Source organism: Syzygium oleosum, unplaced genomic scaffold (assembly GCF_021117445.2).
Source record: "Syzygium oleosum isolate NSW1041296 unplaced genomic scaffold, Sole_v2.1 Sole_v2.05, whole genome shotgun sequence".
NCBI classification, from domain to species: Eukaryota; Viridiplantae; Streptophyta; class Magnoliopsida; order Myrtales; family Myrtaceae; genus Syzygium; species Syzygium oleosum.
Genome location: NW_026607489.1, coordinates 14725829 through 14744760, shown reverse-complemented (window position 1 = coordinate 14744760; position 18932 = coordinate 14725829). Strand labels below are relative to the sequence as shown.

The window sequence follows — 18932 nt, the reverse complement described above, 5'->3', positions numbered from 1 at the left end:
TCAGAGTACATCACATATTGTAAATGTTATCCTTACTAGCATAAGAAAAATACACAGATCAATTCATTTTCGATATTGCGATTGATTCATCGATTAAATCATCCATGAAGGAATAGCCATCAATTATTACTGGTGTGATTCTATCTTTTATTGTTAGGAAAAATATATTGTTTAGCAGGGTGTTATCCTTTTTTTTAGCTGAAAGAAAATTTCATTCATTTGTCATAATCAAACATGAGAGAAACATAAAAAGTTTTCGAATGAAGTGAATCCCAAAAGAGCTATAAAACGAAAATTAGAAAACAAAGGAGTACAACCTACAAAGACTAGATCTATTACAGGCAAAAGACAATCGGCCGCCGATTACCGGAACCGTCACTAATAGGCACACACCGAGATCTTCCCCTCCAAAAATTACAGCTTGTAATGCACGCCTAAGTTCGGCGTTTTCAACACCATCGTCATACAAAGACAACAACAAACCACCACATATCAAACGTCTTTAAGAAACTCTCATATCTAAGCTCTTAGATTTATATCTACACCTACATTGAGAGAGGAGAACTTCCGCTCTGTCTGAGAAGTCATTAAATCACGTCTCAGACATCCTGCTGGCTGGATTGGTGACGACATTTTTACAAAATTTATAGCTGCAAGCATATTTATTTATCATGATGAGCGAAGAAATGCAACAATAACGAGCAAAAGAAGACACGATACAAGGCACAAAAAAGACTCCCGGATTAGATCGGGACTGAGAAAATAGGAAATCAAGGCCTAGAAAAGAAAAGCAGAGCAAAGCAAGCTCTTAGCTTCAATTGAGGAGGGGGTTTTTTGGGAGAGAGAAGGTTGCCGACAAAGAGATTCCAGGGTGTTATGTTGGACCTGCAACCCATAGAATTTGGCCCATTCAATTTAGGGAAAAAACCACCAAAAATCCCAAACTTTATATGTGACACATTTACCCAAACTTTTTTGTGACACCAAAATCCTTTGCTTTTTGTGACACATTTACCCCAATGTATTTAGTCCATGGGCATTTTCGTCTTTTTGCTTTTTCTTTTTTCTTTTTCTTTTTTTTTCCTTTCCGTGAGGGGCCTCGCCGGCGTCGGCGAGGGTCGCAATCGCCGGATCCGGCGAGGGCCCTCGCCGGCGTCGAGCGACGATGGCCCTTGCCGGCGTCGGGCGAGGTTCGCCTCTTGGGCGAGCGAGGCGGCCCTCGCCGACTCGGGCGAGGTCGACCCTCGCCGCGTCGGGCGAGGTCGACCTCGCTCGAGTCCGGGCGAGGGCCGCCCTCGCTCGCCCGGCGAGCGACCCTCGCCGGCGTCGGCGAGGTCCGCTCGCCGGCGAGCGAGGCGGCTCGCCGATCCGCGAGGTCGACCTCGCCGGGCGCGAGCGAGGGCGCCTCGCCGGACGCCGGCGAGGGCGGCCCTCGCCGGACGGGCGAGGGCCGCCCTCGCTCGCCCGGCGAGGGTCGACCTCGCCAGATCGGGCGAGGGCCGCCTCGCTCGCCCGTGCGAGGCGGACCTCGCCGACGCCGGCGAGGGTCGCCTCGCCCGGGCGAGCGAGGCGGCCCTCGCCCGACTCGAGCGAGGTCGACCTCGCCCGACGCCGGCGAGAGTCGACCTCGCTGAGCGGCGAGGGCCGCCCTCGCCGCCCGGCGAGGCCACCCTCGCTCGCCTGTGCGGCGAGCGAACCTCGCCCGACGCCGGCGAGGCCGCCTCGCCGGATCGGGCAAGGGCCGCCCTCGCTGAGGCCGGCGAGGGCCCTCACGGATCCGGCGATGGCCGCTGATGGAAAGAAAAAAGAAAAAAAAAGAAAAGTAAAAAGACGAAAATGCCCATAGACTAAATACATTTGGGAAATGGAAAAAAGAAAGAAAAAAAAAAATAAATGTAAATGAAGAACAAAGTTTGGGGTTTTTGGTGGTTTTTTCCCTTCAATTTAAAACCCAAAATATCTCATCCCTATGATTGAATTTGAAAATGTGACCAATTATCTATTAAAGCAGTAACTTGATGACATTTGAGGAAATTTGCTGAAATAGGATAGTAAATTTTACAATTTATTAGCGAATATTACGACAACCAAAGGTTATTACTTACGAAATGGCCTCCATTTATTCATGAACTTGAAAGGAACATTATGACCATTTAAATAAATTTACTAAAAATATGGAAAAAAAGTTACCATAAATTTAATTTACTAGTTCTCAAGATAAGTTATGATGATCAGGAGCTTTTAGTTTACTAGAACTTGAGGTAATTTACTATCTCTAAATATAGATCATTAACCATCATTTACACGGACTTACATGCAGTTTATGATTATCAAGGCCAATTAATAATTATAAGTTCATGTCTCTCATGACAATTTAAGGAGCGTTGCTATGTCATTAGTTAATTATTAAGTAATAGTATTCTCCTATTTCGAACTCTAGAACCATATTACTGCGAGAAAAATGAAAGTACTAACTATAGGTTCAGCCGAAATTACAATTGACTTCGAGCAATTTTATTTTAATGGTGGTAATATTTCCATTTAAGGTAGTAAATTACTTCTTGCACTAATGTTTTAGGTAGCAAATTACTATAATGCAATAACAACTCTTGAGATAAGGTAATTTACCTTGTAGGTTGTAATTCGAAGAACGATATGTTATTGCATCGCAAATACAAAATGATGTTCGTAAGTTATCTTTAAATTCGCAAATATTAATATGCAGAAATCATCTTACAGGTTATAAATTACCTTTTGAATTCACAAAATTATGTATAATGACGTAAATTATAAGCGAAACCGGTCATTTTCGCACACGGAATGGGGTCTCATATTTTTCACACGAGACCCTAGAAGCACTCGTTAAACAAGAAGGATTAGAAAATAGCAAACAAAAATAGATCGTGTTTGCTATAATTGCTATTTTAAGGGGAAAGTAACAATAATTTGAGACTAACAAGCAAATAAATTATCTCCATTTATTTCGAGAAAGGTAAATGATTTGAAAAATATTTTCCTGAGTGATCGTTTTAAATAATTAGTTAATGAAAAAAATTTATTATCGATAATTATCGATAATAATTTTATGTCTAAATATCTTCATAAACGACGAGTTAAATTTTTAAAAAAATATTTTGACAAAAAGATCACATGCGGTTGTAAACTTTACACAACTGTGCTGGTGTTGACTAAACTACTCTCTCTCTATCTCAAGCGTGTGGATCCAGGAAGCAGCCAAAACAAGGCAAAGCCTGTGGTTTTTGGAGTTGCCAAACCTAAAACCGTGGGCATCATCTCTCTCTCTCAAGCGTGTGGATCCAGGAAGCAGCCAAAACAAGGCAATGCCTGTGGTTTTTGGTGTTGGCAACCTAAAACCATGGGCATATCTCCCAAGTGCCCCCTGGAAAAAGAAAAAGTAAAAAAGACGAAAATGCCCATAGACTAAATACATTTGGGTAAATGTGTCACAAAAAGCAAAGTTCGGAGTTTTTGGTGTCACAAAAAAAAGTTCGGGATAAATGTGTCACAGATGACAAAGTTTGGGGTTTTTGGTGGTTTTTTCCCTTCAATTTAAAACCCAAAATATCTCATCCCTATGATTGAATTTGAAAATGTGACCAATTATCTATTAAAGCAGTAACTTGATGACATTTGAGGAAATTTGCTGAAATAGGATAGTAAATTTTACAATTTATTAGCGAATATTACGACAACCAAAGGTTATTACTTACGAAATGGCCTCCATTTATTCATGAACTTGAAAGGAACATTATGACCATTTAAATAAATTTACTAAAAATATGGAAAAAAAAGTTACCATAAATTTAATTTACTAGTTCTCAAGATAAGTTATGATGATCAGGAGCTTTTAGTTTACTAGAACTTGAGGTAATTTACTATCTCTAAATATAGATCATTAACCATCATTTACACGGACTTACATGCAGTTTATGATTATCAAGGCCAATTAATAATTATAAGTTCATGTCTCTCATGACAATTTAAGGAGCGTTGCTATGTCATTAGTTAATTATTAAGTAATAGTATTCTCCTATTTCGAACTCTAGAACCATATTGCTGCGAGAAAAATGAAAGTACTAACTATAGGTTCAGCCGAAATTACAATTGACTTCGAGCAAATTAAAGTTATTGGAGGTATAATTACTAACGACGGGAATTATAAGTTACGATCTATGAAGGAAAATTACGATATTGTAAGATAATTACAAAGCAATTTTATTTTAATGGTGGTAATATTTCCATTTAAGGTAGTAAATTACTTCTTGCACTAATGTTTTAGGTAGCAAATTACTATAATGCAATAACAACTCTTGAGATAAGGTAATTTACCTTGTAGGTTGTAATTCGAAGAACGATATGTTATTGCATCGCAAATACAAAATGATGTTCGTAAGTTATCTTTAAATTCGCAAATATTAATATGCAGAAATCATCTTACAGGTTATAAATTACCTTTTGAATTCACAAAATTATGTATAATGACGTAAATTATAAGCGAAACCGGTCATTTTCGCACACGGAATGGGGTCTCATATTTTTCACACGAGACCCTAGAAGCACTCGTTAAACAAGAAGGATTAGAAAATAGCAAACAAAAATAGATCGTGTTTGCTATAATTGCTATTTTAAGGGGAAAGTAACAATAATTTGAGACTAACAAGCAAATAAATTATCTCCATTTATTTCGAGAAAGGTAAATGATTTGAAAAATATTTTCCTGAGTGATCGTTTTAAATAATTAGTTAATGAAAAAAATTTATTATCGATAATTATCGATAATAATTTTATGTCTAAATATCTTCATAAACGACGAGTTAAATTTTTAAAAAATATTTTGACAAAAAGATCACATGCGGTTGTAAACTTTACACAACTGTGCTGGTGTTGACTAAACTACTCTCTCTCTATCTCAAGCGTGTGGATCCAGGAAGCAGCCAAAACAAGGCAAAGCCTGTGGTTTTTGGAGTTGCCAAACCTAAAACCGTGGGCATCATCTCTCTCTCTCAAGCGTGTGGATCCAGGAAGCAGCCAAAACAAGGCAATGCCTGTGGTTTTTGGTGTTGGCAACCTAAAACCATGGGCATATCTCCCAAGTGCCCCCTGGAAACACCTGCCTCTTGTTTTGAGTTGAGCCCGCCCTTCCTTTCTTCTTCTCAGATTCCACTCTCTCTCTCACCATCACCCACCACCCCAGCAACCCCTCCTCACTATATTAACCAACACCCTCCAATTCATCCCCCAACACCATTGGAACTCAACCCCAAAGGACACCCACTACTACACCCAAATCTCCACACCTTATCTTCATTCAGTCATCACCACCGAAAAGGACCAGAGAGAATGAGTTCGACAAGCAGAGCTTGGGTCGTTGCAGCCAGCATCGGAGCTGTGGAAGCACTCAAGGACCAAGGCTTCTGCAGATGGAACCATGTTCTCAGATCGCTCCACCAGCATGCCAAGACCAATCTCAGATCTTATTCTCAGGCCAGGAAGCTCTCTTCTCCCGCTTCCTCCGCGGTTAACAAGACGATCGGTGAAGAGAAGCTGCGGCAATCTGAGGAGTCCTTCAGAAAAGTCTTGTACTTGAGTTCTTGGGGACCCTGTTGAGTCACTTCCTTCATCTTCATTGAGGAGTTGTAATTAGACTAAAAAATACAAACGTAGGGATGTATTTCTTCGTTTACATTCCTGCCTAGCAATATCAGATTGTCGGGCCAAGAAGCTCTCTGCCCCATCTTCTTCGGCCGTGGCCAAAGGGCTTGAAGCGCCTGGAGGAGTCCCACAACAAGGGCATCCATCTCAATTGCTGAGGCCCCAATTCTCCAAGGCTTTAGGACATAGGGACTCATATCTGCAGTAGAGAGAGACTGCAGTAGAGAGAGAGAGAGAGAGAGAGAGATTTGCATTCTTGAAGTGCTAAAATGTTGGCAATGGCAATCTGGGTTTGTGGATTATTCGATGAAGCGTATTGGAAAAGTTGGGAATCTTGAATTAGAGAAGCCTGATTATCAATTTCTTGAAGTGCTAAAATGTTGGCAATGGCAATCTGGGTTTGTGGATTATTCGATGAAGCGTATTGGAAAAGTTGGGAATCTTGAATTAGAGAAGCCTGATTATCAATTTCTTGCTTCTGATTTTACGGCTATAGCTTTTGCTGATAATGAGATTGTAGTTCAGAAAGATATAAATTATTAGGGCACGCATAATAATCATTCTATCTCTGTTCAGAACTAGTTTTTTGTTTCCGGGAACAGGTTTGGAACAGAAATCCATTTGGCAACGCAATTTCATTTTTTTATTTCTGGAATAATTTTTTGTTCCGGAACTGGTTCTGGACAAAAAATCAGAACAAGAAAAAAGTAGGTTTTCTGTTTCTAGACGAGCAATAAAAACCATTTCTAAAACACATATCTTCTCTCTTCAAAACACATCTCTTCCTAAATTTGACCCCGCCCTAACCTGGTTAGACCGGTCCGAACTGGTTCAGTCCGGTTCATTCCCGGTGGGAAAATAAAAAAAATAAGAAAATTCAGAAAAATCAGAAAAAAAAAATAAAAAAATTTAGAAAATTCATAAAAAAAAATTAGAAAATCCAGAAAATTCCTAATAATCTCAAAAAAAATTTCAAAAAATTCAGAAAAATTTCCAGAAAATAAAAAGAGTCAAATTTCGGGAAAATAGGAAATTTGGTGAATTTTTTCAAAAAAAATTAAAAATTTCAAAACTTCACAGAATAGCTTAGAATACTTATGGCCACCCACTTTGAGTGAAATTTAAATTTTTGAGGTGCCCAAATGATATTTTTGAAGACTCCTTAGTTTAGGGATTTAAAAGGAGTTTTAATCCCTAAAAGGGGTTTAACCCTCAAAATGGGTCTTTACCCCTAAAAAACAACACGATCCTTTGAAAGAATAAACCTTTAGGGCTTTACTAGGGTTTTGGTATTTTGATTGATTTTCATTTTAGAGACAATTTCTAAAAAAATGAATTTCTGCTCCGGGAAATAGAAATTTGTGTTGTTATCAAATGGGTTTATATTCCAGTAAATAGAAATTTTATGCTGTTATCAAACGGGTTTCTGTTCCAAAAATAGAAATTTTTGAGTCGTTATCAAATGGATTTCTTTCCTCAAAAACTCGTCCTGGGAACAGAAATAGAAAAATCTATTTATGTTCCAGGATTTGTTTTTGGAACAGAATGGTTATCATTCGCGTCCTTAGAAGCTAGGAACAAATTCTGGTGTTGCTAACATCAATGAGAATTTGTCTTACCTAGATTCATTTTATCAAATAAAATATCTCTTTTTCTTTGGAATTAGAATACATCACATATTGTAAATGTTATCCTTACTTGCATAAGAAAAATACACAGATCAATTCATTTTCGATATTGTGATTGATTCATCGATTAAATCATCCATGAAGGAATAGCCATCAATCGGCGGCCGATCACTAGAACCGTCACAGATAGGCTTACACCGATCTTCCCCTTCAAAAATTACAGCTTGTAGTGCGAGCCTAGGTTTGGTATCCTCAACACCATCGCCATACGAAGATGACGACGACAACAACCTGTTGAACCATCACATATTGAATGCCTTTAAGAAACTCTAAGATCTAAGCTCTCAGGTTTATATCTACACCTAAATCGAGAGAGGAGAACTTCCGCTGTGTCTAAGAAGTCATCAAATCACGTCTCAGGCATTCTGTTGGCTGGATTGGTGACGACGTTCTTACAAAATTCTTAGTTGCAGGCATATTTATTTACCATGGCAAGCGAAGAAATGCAACAATAACGAGCAAAAGAAGACGCGATACAAGGCAAAAAAAAGACTCTCGAATTAGATCGAGAGAGAGAAAATAGGAAATCAAGGCCTAGAAAAGAAAAGCAAAGCAAGCTCTCGGCTTCAATTGAGGAAGGGGTTTTTTGGGAGAGAGAAGGTTGCCGACAAAAAAATTCCAAGGTGTTATGTTGGACCTACAACCTATAGAATTTGGCCCATTCAATTTAAAACCCAAAATATCTCATCCCTATGATTAATTTTAAAAATGGGACCAATTATCTATCAAAGTGGTAACTTGATGACATTTGAGGAAATTTACTGAAATAGGATAGTAAATTTTACAATTGATTAGCGAATATTATGACAACCAAAGGTTATTACTTACGAAATGGCCTCCATTTATTCATGAACTTGAAAGGAACATTATGACCATTTAAATAAATTTACTAAAAACACGGAAAAAAAAGTTACCATAAATTTGAGTTACTTACTAGTTCTCAAGATAAGTTATGATGATTAGGAGCTTTTAGTTTACTAGAACTTGAGGTAATTTACTATCTCTAAAGGTAGATCATTAACCATCATTTACCCGGACTTACAGGTAGTTTATGATTATCGAGGCCAATTAATAATTTTAAGTTCACATCTCTCATGACAATTTAAGGAGCGTTGCTATGTCATTAGTTAATTGTTAAGTAATAGTATTTTCCTATTTCGAACTCTAGAACTATATTACTATGAGAAAAATGAAAGTACTAACTATATATGCGTGCAGCCGAAATTACAATTGACTTCGGGCAAATTAAAGTTATTGGAGGTATAATTACTAACAATAGAAATTATAAGTTAGGATCTATGAAGGAAAATAACGATATGGCAAGATAATTACTAAGCAATTTTATTTTAACGGTAATAATATTACCATTTAAGGTAGTAAATTACTTCTCGCACTAATGTTTTAGGTAGCAAATTACTATAATGCAATAACAACTCTTGAGATAAGGTTATTTACCTTGTTGGTTGTAATTCAAAGAAATAATCTACTTTGTAACTAGTAAATTGAGTGAGCATTAATTCTTAATAATAGTAATTGTACTTATACTTAGTAAATGATAATAAAATCTAACCGTAGTAACATATCTTATTGCTTCGCAAGTACAAAATGATGTTCGTAAGTTACCTTGAAATTCGTAAAAATTACCTTTTGAATATATGTTTTAAATATCAATATGCAGAAATTATCTTACAGGTTATAAATTTCCTTATGAATTTACAAAATTATTTATAGTGACGTAAATTATAAGCGAAACCAATCATTTTCGCACACGGGATGGGATCTCATATTTTTCACATGAGACCCTAGAAGCGCTCGTTAACCAAGAAGGATTAGAAAATAGCAAACGAAAATAGATCATGTGTTTGCTATAAGTGCTATTTTTAGGGGAACGTAACAATAATTTCAGACTAACAAGCAAATAAATTATCTCCATTTATTTCGAGAAAATTGAATAATTTGAAAAATATTTTCCTAAAAACGATCGCTATCATTTAAAATAATTAGTCAATAAAAAATATTTTCACTATCGGCAATAATTTTATGTCTAAATATTTTCATGAACGATGAAAATATTTTTCGTTTATTTAATTTTATAAGTGTTACGTGAGATCAGTTTTAAAAAAATATTTTCACAAAAAGATCACGTGCGGTGGTAAACTTTACACAATTGTGCTGGTGTTGACTAAACTACTCTCCCTCTCACAAGCGTGTGGATCCAGGAAGCAGCCAAAACAAGGCAAGCCTGTGGTTTTTGGAGTTGCCAAACCTAAAACCATGGGCATTATCTCCCAAGTACCCCCCGGAAACACCTGCCTCTTGTTTTGAGTTGTGCCCGCCCTTCCTTTCTTCTCCTCAGATGCCACCCTGTCTCACCATCCCCCACCACGCCAGCAACCCCTCCTCACTATATTAACCAACACCCTCCAATTCATCCCCCAACACCATTGGAACTCAACCCCAAAGGACACCCACTACTACACCCAAATCTCCACACCTTGTCTTCATTCAGTCATCACCACCGAAAAGGCCCAGAGAGAATGAGTTCGACAAGTAGAGCTTGGGTCGTTGCAGCCAGCATCGGAGCTGTGGAAGCACTCAAGGACCAAGGCTTCTGCAGATGGAACCATGTTCTCAGATCGCTCCACCAGCATGCCAAGACCAATCTCAGATCTTATTCTCAGGCCAGGAATCTCTCTTCTCCTGCTTCATCCGCGGTTAACAAGACGATCGGTGAAGAGAAGCTGCGGCAATCTGAGGAGTCCTTCAGAAAAGTCTTGTACTTGAGTTCTTGGGGACCCTGTTGAGTCACTTCCTTCATCTTCATTGAGGAGTTGTAATTAGACTAAAAAATACAGACATGAGGATGTATTTCTTCGTTTACATTCCTGCCTAGCAATATCAGATTGTCGGGCCAAGAAGTTCTCTGCCCCCATCTTCTTCGGCCGTGGCCAAAGAGCTTGAAGCGCCTGGATGAGTCCCCCAATTAACGATCATCCATCTCACTTGCCGGGGCCCCGAGTCTACCGGGTCTTAGGAAATAGGGACTCTGACATCTGCAGTAGAGAGAGAGAGAGAGAAATATAGAGAGATTTGCATTCTTGAAGTGCTAAAATGTTGGCAATGGCAATCTGGGTTTGTGAATCATTCGGTGAAGCGTATTGGAAAAGTTGGGAATCTTGAATTAGAGAAGCCTGAATGTCAATTTCTTGCCCCTGATTCTGCGGCTATAACGTTTGCTGATAATGAGGTTGAAATTCACGTAGAGAGATATAGATTGTTAGATGTTGTGAACAAATTCTGGTGTTGCTATCCTCGTTAAAGATTTGTTTACCTAGAGAGATATAAATTGTTAGATGTTCTAGCTTACTAGAACTTGAGGTAATTTACCATCTCTAAAGCTAGATTGCTAACCATCATTAACCTGGACTACAAGTAGTTCATGATAATTGAGGCCAATTACTAATTATAAGTTCGTCTTTCATGACAATTTGAGGCGTGTTACTATATTGTCAGTTAATTATCAAGCGATAGCATTCTCGTATTTCGAACTGTAGGTGCAGTTGAAATTACGACAACTTCAGGCAAATAAAGTTATTGGAGGTATAATTACTAAGAACAAGAATTATAAGTTGTGATCTATGGAGGAAAATTACGATATTGTAAGATAATTACGAAGCAATTCCATTCTCAAGTTACGAAAATTGAAAAGAAGTTATTATTAATTATGGAAATTTACGAATTATAATGAGCGACCAGTTACGACTATTTGAGAAAAACTATAATACTACCGGAGATTTACTAGTGACAGTATCCTAAAATTACGAAGGCTAAAGTATTGTTCCTATTATATATATATATATAATGTTACTAACAACAAGTGCAATCGGGTTACAAGAAGTTTAGCCAATTTTCCATAACTTTAGGTCAATTAACATGGACTTCTCTACTTGCACCTGGCATATATCTTAGGTAATTATGATAATACTACCCTGATATCGTTTTCGTACTAGTAATATCTAGAGGGATTAATTCATCTTCAAAGTAGTATTTTGCATTTTATTAGTATGACATCCATGAATTAAATCACTCGAGGTATTATCTGCTTGACCCATCCCATACTAAACCTCACGTTTTTGTCTTTTGGCGCACACGCAAGTTTTGCTTTGGAATCACAAAGTTAAGCGTGCTCAGGCTAGATATTATAATGGTAAAAGGCCTTAGAGGTGGCTCCCACGTGATTCGCCTCAACGTATAGCACTTAGCCCTTGACCAACACATATCAATGGTACAAGACTCTAGAGGTGGCTCTAACGAGATTTGATCATTGTATAGAACTTAGCCCTTGATCAACATATAACACTGGTACAAGGCCCTGGAGATGACTCTCACGAGATTGGCCTCAGTGTGTAGCACTTATCCCTTGACTAACACATAATAGTGGTACAAGGCCCCAGAAGTGGCTCCCGTGAGGCTCGCGTTGACGTGAGTCTCGTGGCAGCCACCTCTATGTCCTTGAAGTTTCTCGTCTTACTTTATATGTATACATAGTGATTACCCGATCCACTTTAAAGAGATGTATTACTCAATAGGCTGTGGTTGCTCACCCCAATCCTTCCAAATCTTTTCAGGTTCCTCGATTAGCGGCTGATAGTTCGAGAGCACTATTGATGAGGGCTTTTGGGAGTATGATTTTTTTGGTATGGTTGAGGGGTATATGTTCTAGATGACATTGGTTAGGTTTAGTTAAGTTGGAAGTGTAAACATTCTTTTGACGGATTATAAAAACTCTGATGTTATAACCAACTCAAGTTATTGGTTGCGTTAAAGCTGTATCCTTTGGAGGAAGGACGACATTGTCATTTCCCCATTCTTTATGGATTCGTGGTGTGACAATTAGAGAATTACTTACATCTTAGAAAAATTTTGATCATACTATGATGATTTCATTTTCATGTATCACATTGCGTGATTGTAACTTAGTTATGGCAATTCTTAGACAATAAATTAAGGTTTCATTTGTTTCGTGGAAAATGAATGTTTTTAAAAAATATTTTTTCAAACAATAATTACTTAAAATAATTAGTTACTAACAATAATTTATGTCTAAACATTTTCGTGGACAATGAAAATATTTTCTGTCCACTCATTTTTAAGTAATCATTTTTTAGAAAATATTTTTCATTCATTTTTGTAAGCAATATAAGCATATATATTTTGAAGTGAAAACCAATTTGTAGTAATTTCCTATATTTCCATTTAAGGTTGTAAATTACTCCTCGCACTTGGTAGTGTTTTAGGTAGCAAATTACTTTTGGCTGTAATCCTCAAATAGAGTAATTAACCTCTAAAGCAGTAACATCTCTTAAGATAAGGTAATTTACCTTGAAGGTTGTAATTCAAAGCTGTAATTACTTTGTAACTAGTCAATTGAGTGAAGGTTTTACTCTCCCGATTTAGATTTAGGTTTAAATCTGGGAGTTCCTTACAGATATTTAACCTGTGTTCTTTCAACATATTGATATTGGTGTCTCTGCATGACGATGGTGATGAGACCGTTGAATCTAGACGCACACCGCAAGCTGTTGCAAATGGAGTGGGGGATCTCGGCGTGTGCTCATTACTGAATCTGGTGACTGGCCGCCGAACGTTTACAGTGGCAGATCTGTTATTAAGAGATGAGAGTGTGCTTTTAGCTACAGACTGTGCTTTGTGCTTTGTTATTTGCGTTCTAATATTTGTTTTATTCCGCAGTTGTTTGGGATTTGTTAGGCTTGTATGCCTTCTATGTACCTCTCAGATATTATTCTGATGAATAGAATCTTTCTTTCGACCAAAAAAAAATTGAGTGAATACTAATTCTTAATAATAGTAATTATACTTAGTAAATGCTAACAAAATCTAACCGTAGTAACATATCTTATTGCATCATAAATACAAAATGATGTTCGTAGGTTATATTTTCCATTTGTAAAATAAGTTTCAGTGATCGTATGTTACATCTAAATTCGTCAATATTCATAAATGCAAAAATAATCTTACAAGCGATAAATTACCTTTCAAGTTCACAAAATTGTCTACAACGACATACATTATAAGTGAAATCAACCATTTTCGCACTTGGGATGGGGTCCCATATTTTCATCCGAGACCCTAGAAGCCCTTGTTCACCCGGAAAGGATCATAAAATAGCAAACAAAAACAATTCGCGCCTGCTATAATAGCTATTTTTTTAGGGGGAAGTTGGAATAAATTGAGACTAACAAGCCAAATGAATTCTTAAAAAAATGGTACGTGGTGGTAAACTTTACTCAATTAGGTTAGTGTTGACCAAAATAACTATTTATAAAAAATATTCGGTGGTTTGCGAGCGAATCCGGAAACAGCCAAAACAAGGCAAAGCCTGTGGTTTTTGGTGTCGCCAAACCTAAAACCACGGGCATATCTCCCGAGTCCCTGGTAACATCTGCCTCTTGTTTTGAGTTAAGCCCCTCCTCACTATATTAACCAACACCCTCCGCTCCATTCCCCAACACCATTGGAATTCAGCCCCAAAGGACCCCCACTACTACACCCAAATCTCCAGACCACATCTTCATTCAGTCATCACCACCGAAAAGGAGCAGAGACAATGAGTTCGACATGCAGAGCTTGGATCGTTGCAGCCAGCATCGGAGCTGTGGAAGCACTCAAGGACCAAGGCTTCTGCAGATGGAACCATGTTCTCAGATCACTACACCAGCATGCCAAGACCAATCTCAGATCTTATCCTCAGACCAGGAAGCTCTCTTCTCCTGCTTCCTCCACGGTTAACAGGACGATCGGTGAAGAGAAGCTGCGGCAATCTGAGGAGTCCTTCAGAAAAGTCTTGTACTTGAGTTCTTGGGGACCCTGTTGAGTCACTTCCTTCATCTTGATTGAGGAGTTGTAATTAGACTAAAAATACAGATACGGAAATATCTCTTCTTTAATGTTCCTGCCTAGCAGTATCAGATCTACAATGGATGCTCACTGAAGGCACTTCAATTTAACCAACTACTTTGATCAAGAAGCGCTAGATCTCTTAACTAAGTTGACTCATTGCCGCCTTGCCGGTGTGCTGTTTCACAATCATAATCAATGGCTAATAATTTAACTGATGATGAGTTGTTCTGTCATATTTGAGCACCCAGCAAGTCCAGCTTGCACAATTCATTGAATAGTACAGGCAATAGAATAGGATATCAAGAAAAAGTAAAGGCAATCTTTATCTCACATTATCCCACGGTCAACTTGCCTCGATTATCTATTCCATACCGTATACTAGCAGACTTTTCAAATCCTGATGACAGAACACTCAGAGAGACAGTGCAATCACACGATGTATTGAGTTCCAAACACTGAAGAATCGCAAGATCCTTCAAAGGGTTCGATAATGAAAGTCAGATATGCTCTCTCTCCTAAAAGAATCAATGACAAAAGAAAGTTCAACCAGCAGCCGACAACAACGGAGCATTAAAAGAAGAAAACATGGTGCTCAACCACCACACACCCTGTACAAAATGGTCAGAACTCAAGGCCCTCATGCTGCGACAAAGAATATAAGATTTTGTCTCACTTTCACATATTATCTGGCAGTAGGACATTCTGTGATCCAAAGATCTGGTAAGCACTGTTCTGAACAAAGACCGCAATCCCACATTTGCTGCTTTTGAAACCTTCCCACAATGGAAAATTAACAGTTCCCGAAACCGTCTTCTTTGCTGAAATATCCTTGACGGTACACAGTTTCTCGAGCTTCCTTACAACGAAATCGTTGGATAACACCCGCCCTTTATTCTCTCCCTTCAAGCAGTCGGTCAGCAATCCATTCTCATATAGAGCCACCATCACATTAGCTTGGCCTTCCACCTTCATCCTCAACACTCCGGACAGCGACACTTGTAAAGAATCCGGTGCCGGCCTCTGGAAATTTGCCTGTGCATGTGTATATGCATCTTGACTTAATTGGGATTGCTAATCCAGTATTTAATGTAAAAGAAAGGTAATGATATCATTCCAGGACCCTGAAATTCTCAGACTAAGTAAACCTTACTCTCGTTTCTTGATTTGATGAGAAATGACAGCTGAATTGAATTAAGCTCTCTCAGTATTAGCAGAAGATTTACAATATTAGGCAAGTGCTATGATTTACCAGGACCTACCTTTCAAGATCCATAGAGAACTTCCTTCATACTACTAAGTACATTTATTAAAACTTCAAACTTTTACATGGATTTCACTCTTCACGGAAACATCAATTAGGAGAAATTGGATATCAGATGTTATCATAGTCATAGAACATAGCTTGGTGTGTCATGCGCACCATAACTTCCAACGTTGGAAATCAGCAATTGATTATTACGTTTAGTACATCAAACGTGTGTAAGTGAATATGAATGAGAATATCAACCGACAGGTTGCATATGACTTTTCTTCATGTTTGGGAAAAGGACAAGGAATCGAATGCGGTTCTGTAGCTGGTGGAGTGGATCTCTCCCACCAACTTATCTTATTTCTGTTGAACCGTCTTTTTATCTTATTTTATTTAGTTATCGTTTCCCTTCTCTTCCTCTGCTTTTCAATGTCGTTGCCTTCAGATCTGTTCCATATTTTTCGGTCCCTCTCAGATCTATGTGGTGGATTTCGTTGAGGGCTGAGCAAAGATTAGTCTATAAGTTTCACTAGTTTTGTCAGACAATCTTCCACATCATCTAATGGAAAACATTAATCAAAAGGCAATCAAAACCAAACCAATTTACCAAAGTTCAAACATCATTAGCAGCATAACTGAGCATGGCTAAGAATCCCCGGATCAAACCACGTCCGAGTGAGCAAACCGATTTAAAACAGATCCGAAATACTCACTCTCGTAACAAAGAATTGCCAAGTCTCATTGTATGACACCAGAGACTTCTCAGGGTTTCTGCAATTTCTTTCTACCATTATATTCTTCAATACCACTCACATCCTAATCATTTTATTGATGGTGGATGCGATAAACCTACTCCTACAACATTAAATTTACCACACCGTACAATTTGACATTAATCACCACCCGGAATTCTCAACCTCTGTGCTGCGAAAAACTACAGCAACACCAACTTAGCCTTATTCCACATATGTTCGAACAGTAACAGGTCCTTGATTTAAGCACGACCTTATCCGGCCTTGAACATCGAAATATCTCCAGGTGACTATTGTTCTAATCAGAGAACATCATGATTAGGAACATACTTCCAGATTCGGAAACCAAGGTCTATATACATCTAATGCTCTCTCGACAATCAATCCATGTACAGAAATGCTCCAAACCAATGAATATCCGAGGTATCGTTCCAACAATCTAGAAAAAGCCGTTCTTACAGAAGCAAAAAAGATAAGGCGATCCGCCAGCAACGCCTAAATACTTCATTTAGTACACCACAACCCACTAATTAACACTAATAGTACTAGTTCTGGCTGGTTTCGAAAGTTTCCGTGAATTCGAGATTGATTGAAACTATGTCTCTTATATATTCAATGCCAATCGCACAGTACTTATATAAATATATCACAGTGAATATCAAGCATATTTCTGGAAAAAACACGAACCTGGAGCATCGGCGAAGGGAATCGAGGGGCGGACCCGATGGCAGAGAGCAAGGCGTCCTGGTCGGTGCCGACGCACTGGGACCGACCCTGGACCACCACCTGCGGCGTGAACATGGTGTCCAGCCTCAGCGCCTCCACGTAGGCCTTCTGCCTCACCGTGGACAGGCTCGATCCGAAGGGGTCCTTCCACCCCATGTAGTCCCAGTAGTCCACGTGGTGCGCCAACACCACCACCACCGGAGCCTCCACCTCGAAGTCCCCCCTCCCCAGCCTCGACAGCAGCAGCTCCGCCTCCGGCGAGGTGGCGCACCCCTGCGACAAGAACAGCTCCACCAGCACAGCCCCTGCCTGATCCTCTGCCACTGCAGCCGCCCCCGCGGGGGCGGGGGCGGAGGAGTGGACGTGGGGCTTGCCGAAGCAGGCGAAGATGCCACGCGGCATTGCGGGCGTGTGTGTCTCCCTCCGCCGGAAAAGGGGAGGAGCGGTTGGTTAGGTTGTGGCGGTTACGGGGGTGTGAAGGTTGAGAGAGAGAGAGAGAGAGAGAGAGAGAGAGAGAGGTGGCGAGGGAGATGCAGAGAAAATGTGAAGAAGACGATCTTTGAAGTTAGAATACATGAGTTTGGAAGTATTCACATCAAGAAAGGTGAGCATGCACCTAATTTTCAGTGGAATTTTTAAAGATAAAAAATAAGATCAAATTGGAAATGGAAGGAAATAAAGAAAGTGTGTAAGCACAACCGATTATTTTTAGAAGAATATTGTTTAAGTCATTTAATTTTCACGAAATAAAGTCTAAAATTGTAAGTTAATCTCCTTTATGTTTATGTACATACGAAGGAAAATGAATTGGTTTTGTCATTTTGACAAAGATGGTGGGGGACAAATATAGGAAAAATCAAATTAACGGTAAAATTTGTGTACATGCATTATTTCTATTTATCAATATTTGCTGTCATGCTCCGATGGCAAGTTGATATTTTCATAATTTGAAGATATTTGTTCAATTCAGTTAATGAAAATCAAGGCTATATAAATCGTAGTATGCAAAATGGGTTTATAAAAATTGATACGGGAGATGTTGCGTTATTTTTTTATGGGTTATCTTTCGTGGACCATTCATATATATATATATATATATATATATATATATATATATATATATATATATACTCTCTTACTTTTTTGGATTTTAATAATATGTTCTTGTAAAAGACAAATCAGAATATGGGTACTCAGCTTTTTTTAAAAGTGAGGACAGGTGTGCAGGGGAGGGTGGTGTGGTAGGAAGTCGGTGATGGTTCTGCTGTCACCACCACCGGCACTTTACCTAATGCAGAAACCAAGGTAGATTAATCACCCTATTCAAACGTGGTGGCTGCTGCTTCGGATCTATCAAGGCTGTCCTGATGTAGGATTGCTCCTGTAATTGGGCAATATGCATTTGAAATGCTGTGGTGGTCGCTTCCACTTCCATTACAGCTGTCGTGATTGTACACGGAATCCAAAATAGATAAAATCTCAAAAGCACAGAATTCCATGCGTCCATCCCATCCATTACCCCCGCCCCCCCCCCCCCCCCCCACTACAATATTTCAACATTGCAAGTGACTCTCTCCCCCCTTTGTTTAGAGAGGGAGAGATGTTTCATCAATACCCCTAAATGCATATTGAATGTACAAATTGCGAAAAGTTAGGTAGACATTAGATTCACTTGACTTTAGACAAGGACCTCTTCAAAAGGTGTCGGGATGGCATTTTTACATAAAATGTACATGGGTAAAAAACGCACGTTCCGTCTCTTTTCTCCCTTGCGTATCTCTCTCTCTACTCCTCGACTCATCCACTACGTCAATGCCAGTTGAGAGGGTTCAACCAAAACTCAATGACAGGGAGAGAGGGAGAGACGAGGCATGACGAATATGAGCCGGGCACTAATCATGTTGTTTTCTTTTTTTCTTAAAT

At 38.9% G+C, this 18932-nt stretch overlaps 4 protein-coding genes across 4 annotated transcripts; 3 read left to right on the top strand and 1 right to left on the bottom strand.

The window, feature by feature from the left end:
* Window positions 1-5047: 5047 nt before the first annotated feature.
* LOC115667416 (uncharacterized) lies at window positions 5048-5704 on the top strand. The gene has a single exon (XM_056311767.1). It carries the CDS (start codon window positions 5098-5100, stop codon window positions 5626-5628), a length of 531 nt encoding a protein of 176 aa, XP_056167742.1. The 5' UTR covers window positions 5048-5097; the 3' UTR covers window positions 5629-5704.
* A 3942-nt stretch (window positions 5705-9646) lies between these two features.
* LOC130138251 (uncharacterized) lies at window positions 9647-10585 on the top strand. Its single transcript, XM_056311768.1, has one exon. It carries the CDS (start codon window positions 9899-9901, stop codon window positions 10163-10165), a length of 267 nt encoding a protein of 88 aa, XP_056167743.1. The 5' UTR covers window positions 9647-9898; the 3' UTR covers window positions 10166-10585.
* A 3232-nt stretch (window positions 10586-13817) lies between these two features.
* LOC115664751 (uncharacterized) lies at window positions 13818-14329 on the top strand. The gene has a single exon (XM_030586639.2). The coding sequence runs from the start codon at window positions 13990-13992 to the stop codon at window positions 14254-14256; it is 267 nt and encodes an 88-aa protein (XP_030442499.2). The 5' UTR covers window positions 13818-13989; the 3' UTR covers window positions 14257-14329.
* A 372-nt stretch (window positions 14330-14701) lies between these two features.
* LOC115664731 (uncharacterized) lies at window positions 14702-17540 on the bottom strand. Its single transcript, XM_030586621.2, has 2 exons — window positions 16971-17540; window positions 14702-15314 (listed from the first exon to the last, which is right to left on the bottom strand). The coding sequence occupies exons 1-2, from the start codon at window positions 17409-17411 to the stop codon at window positions 14958-14960; spliced, it is 798 nt and encodes a 265-aa protein (XP_030442481.1). The 5' UTR covers window positions 17412-17540; the 3' UTR covers window positions 14702-14957.
* Between the last annotated feature and the right edge of the window lie 1392 nt (window positions 17541-18932).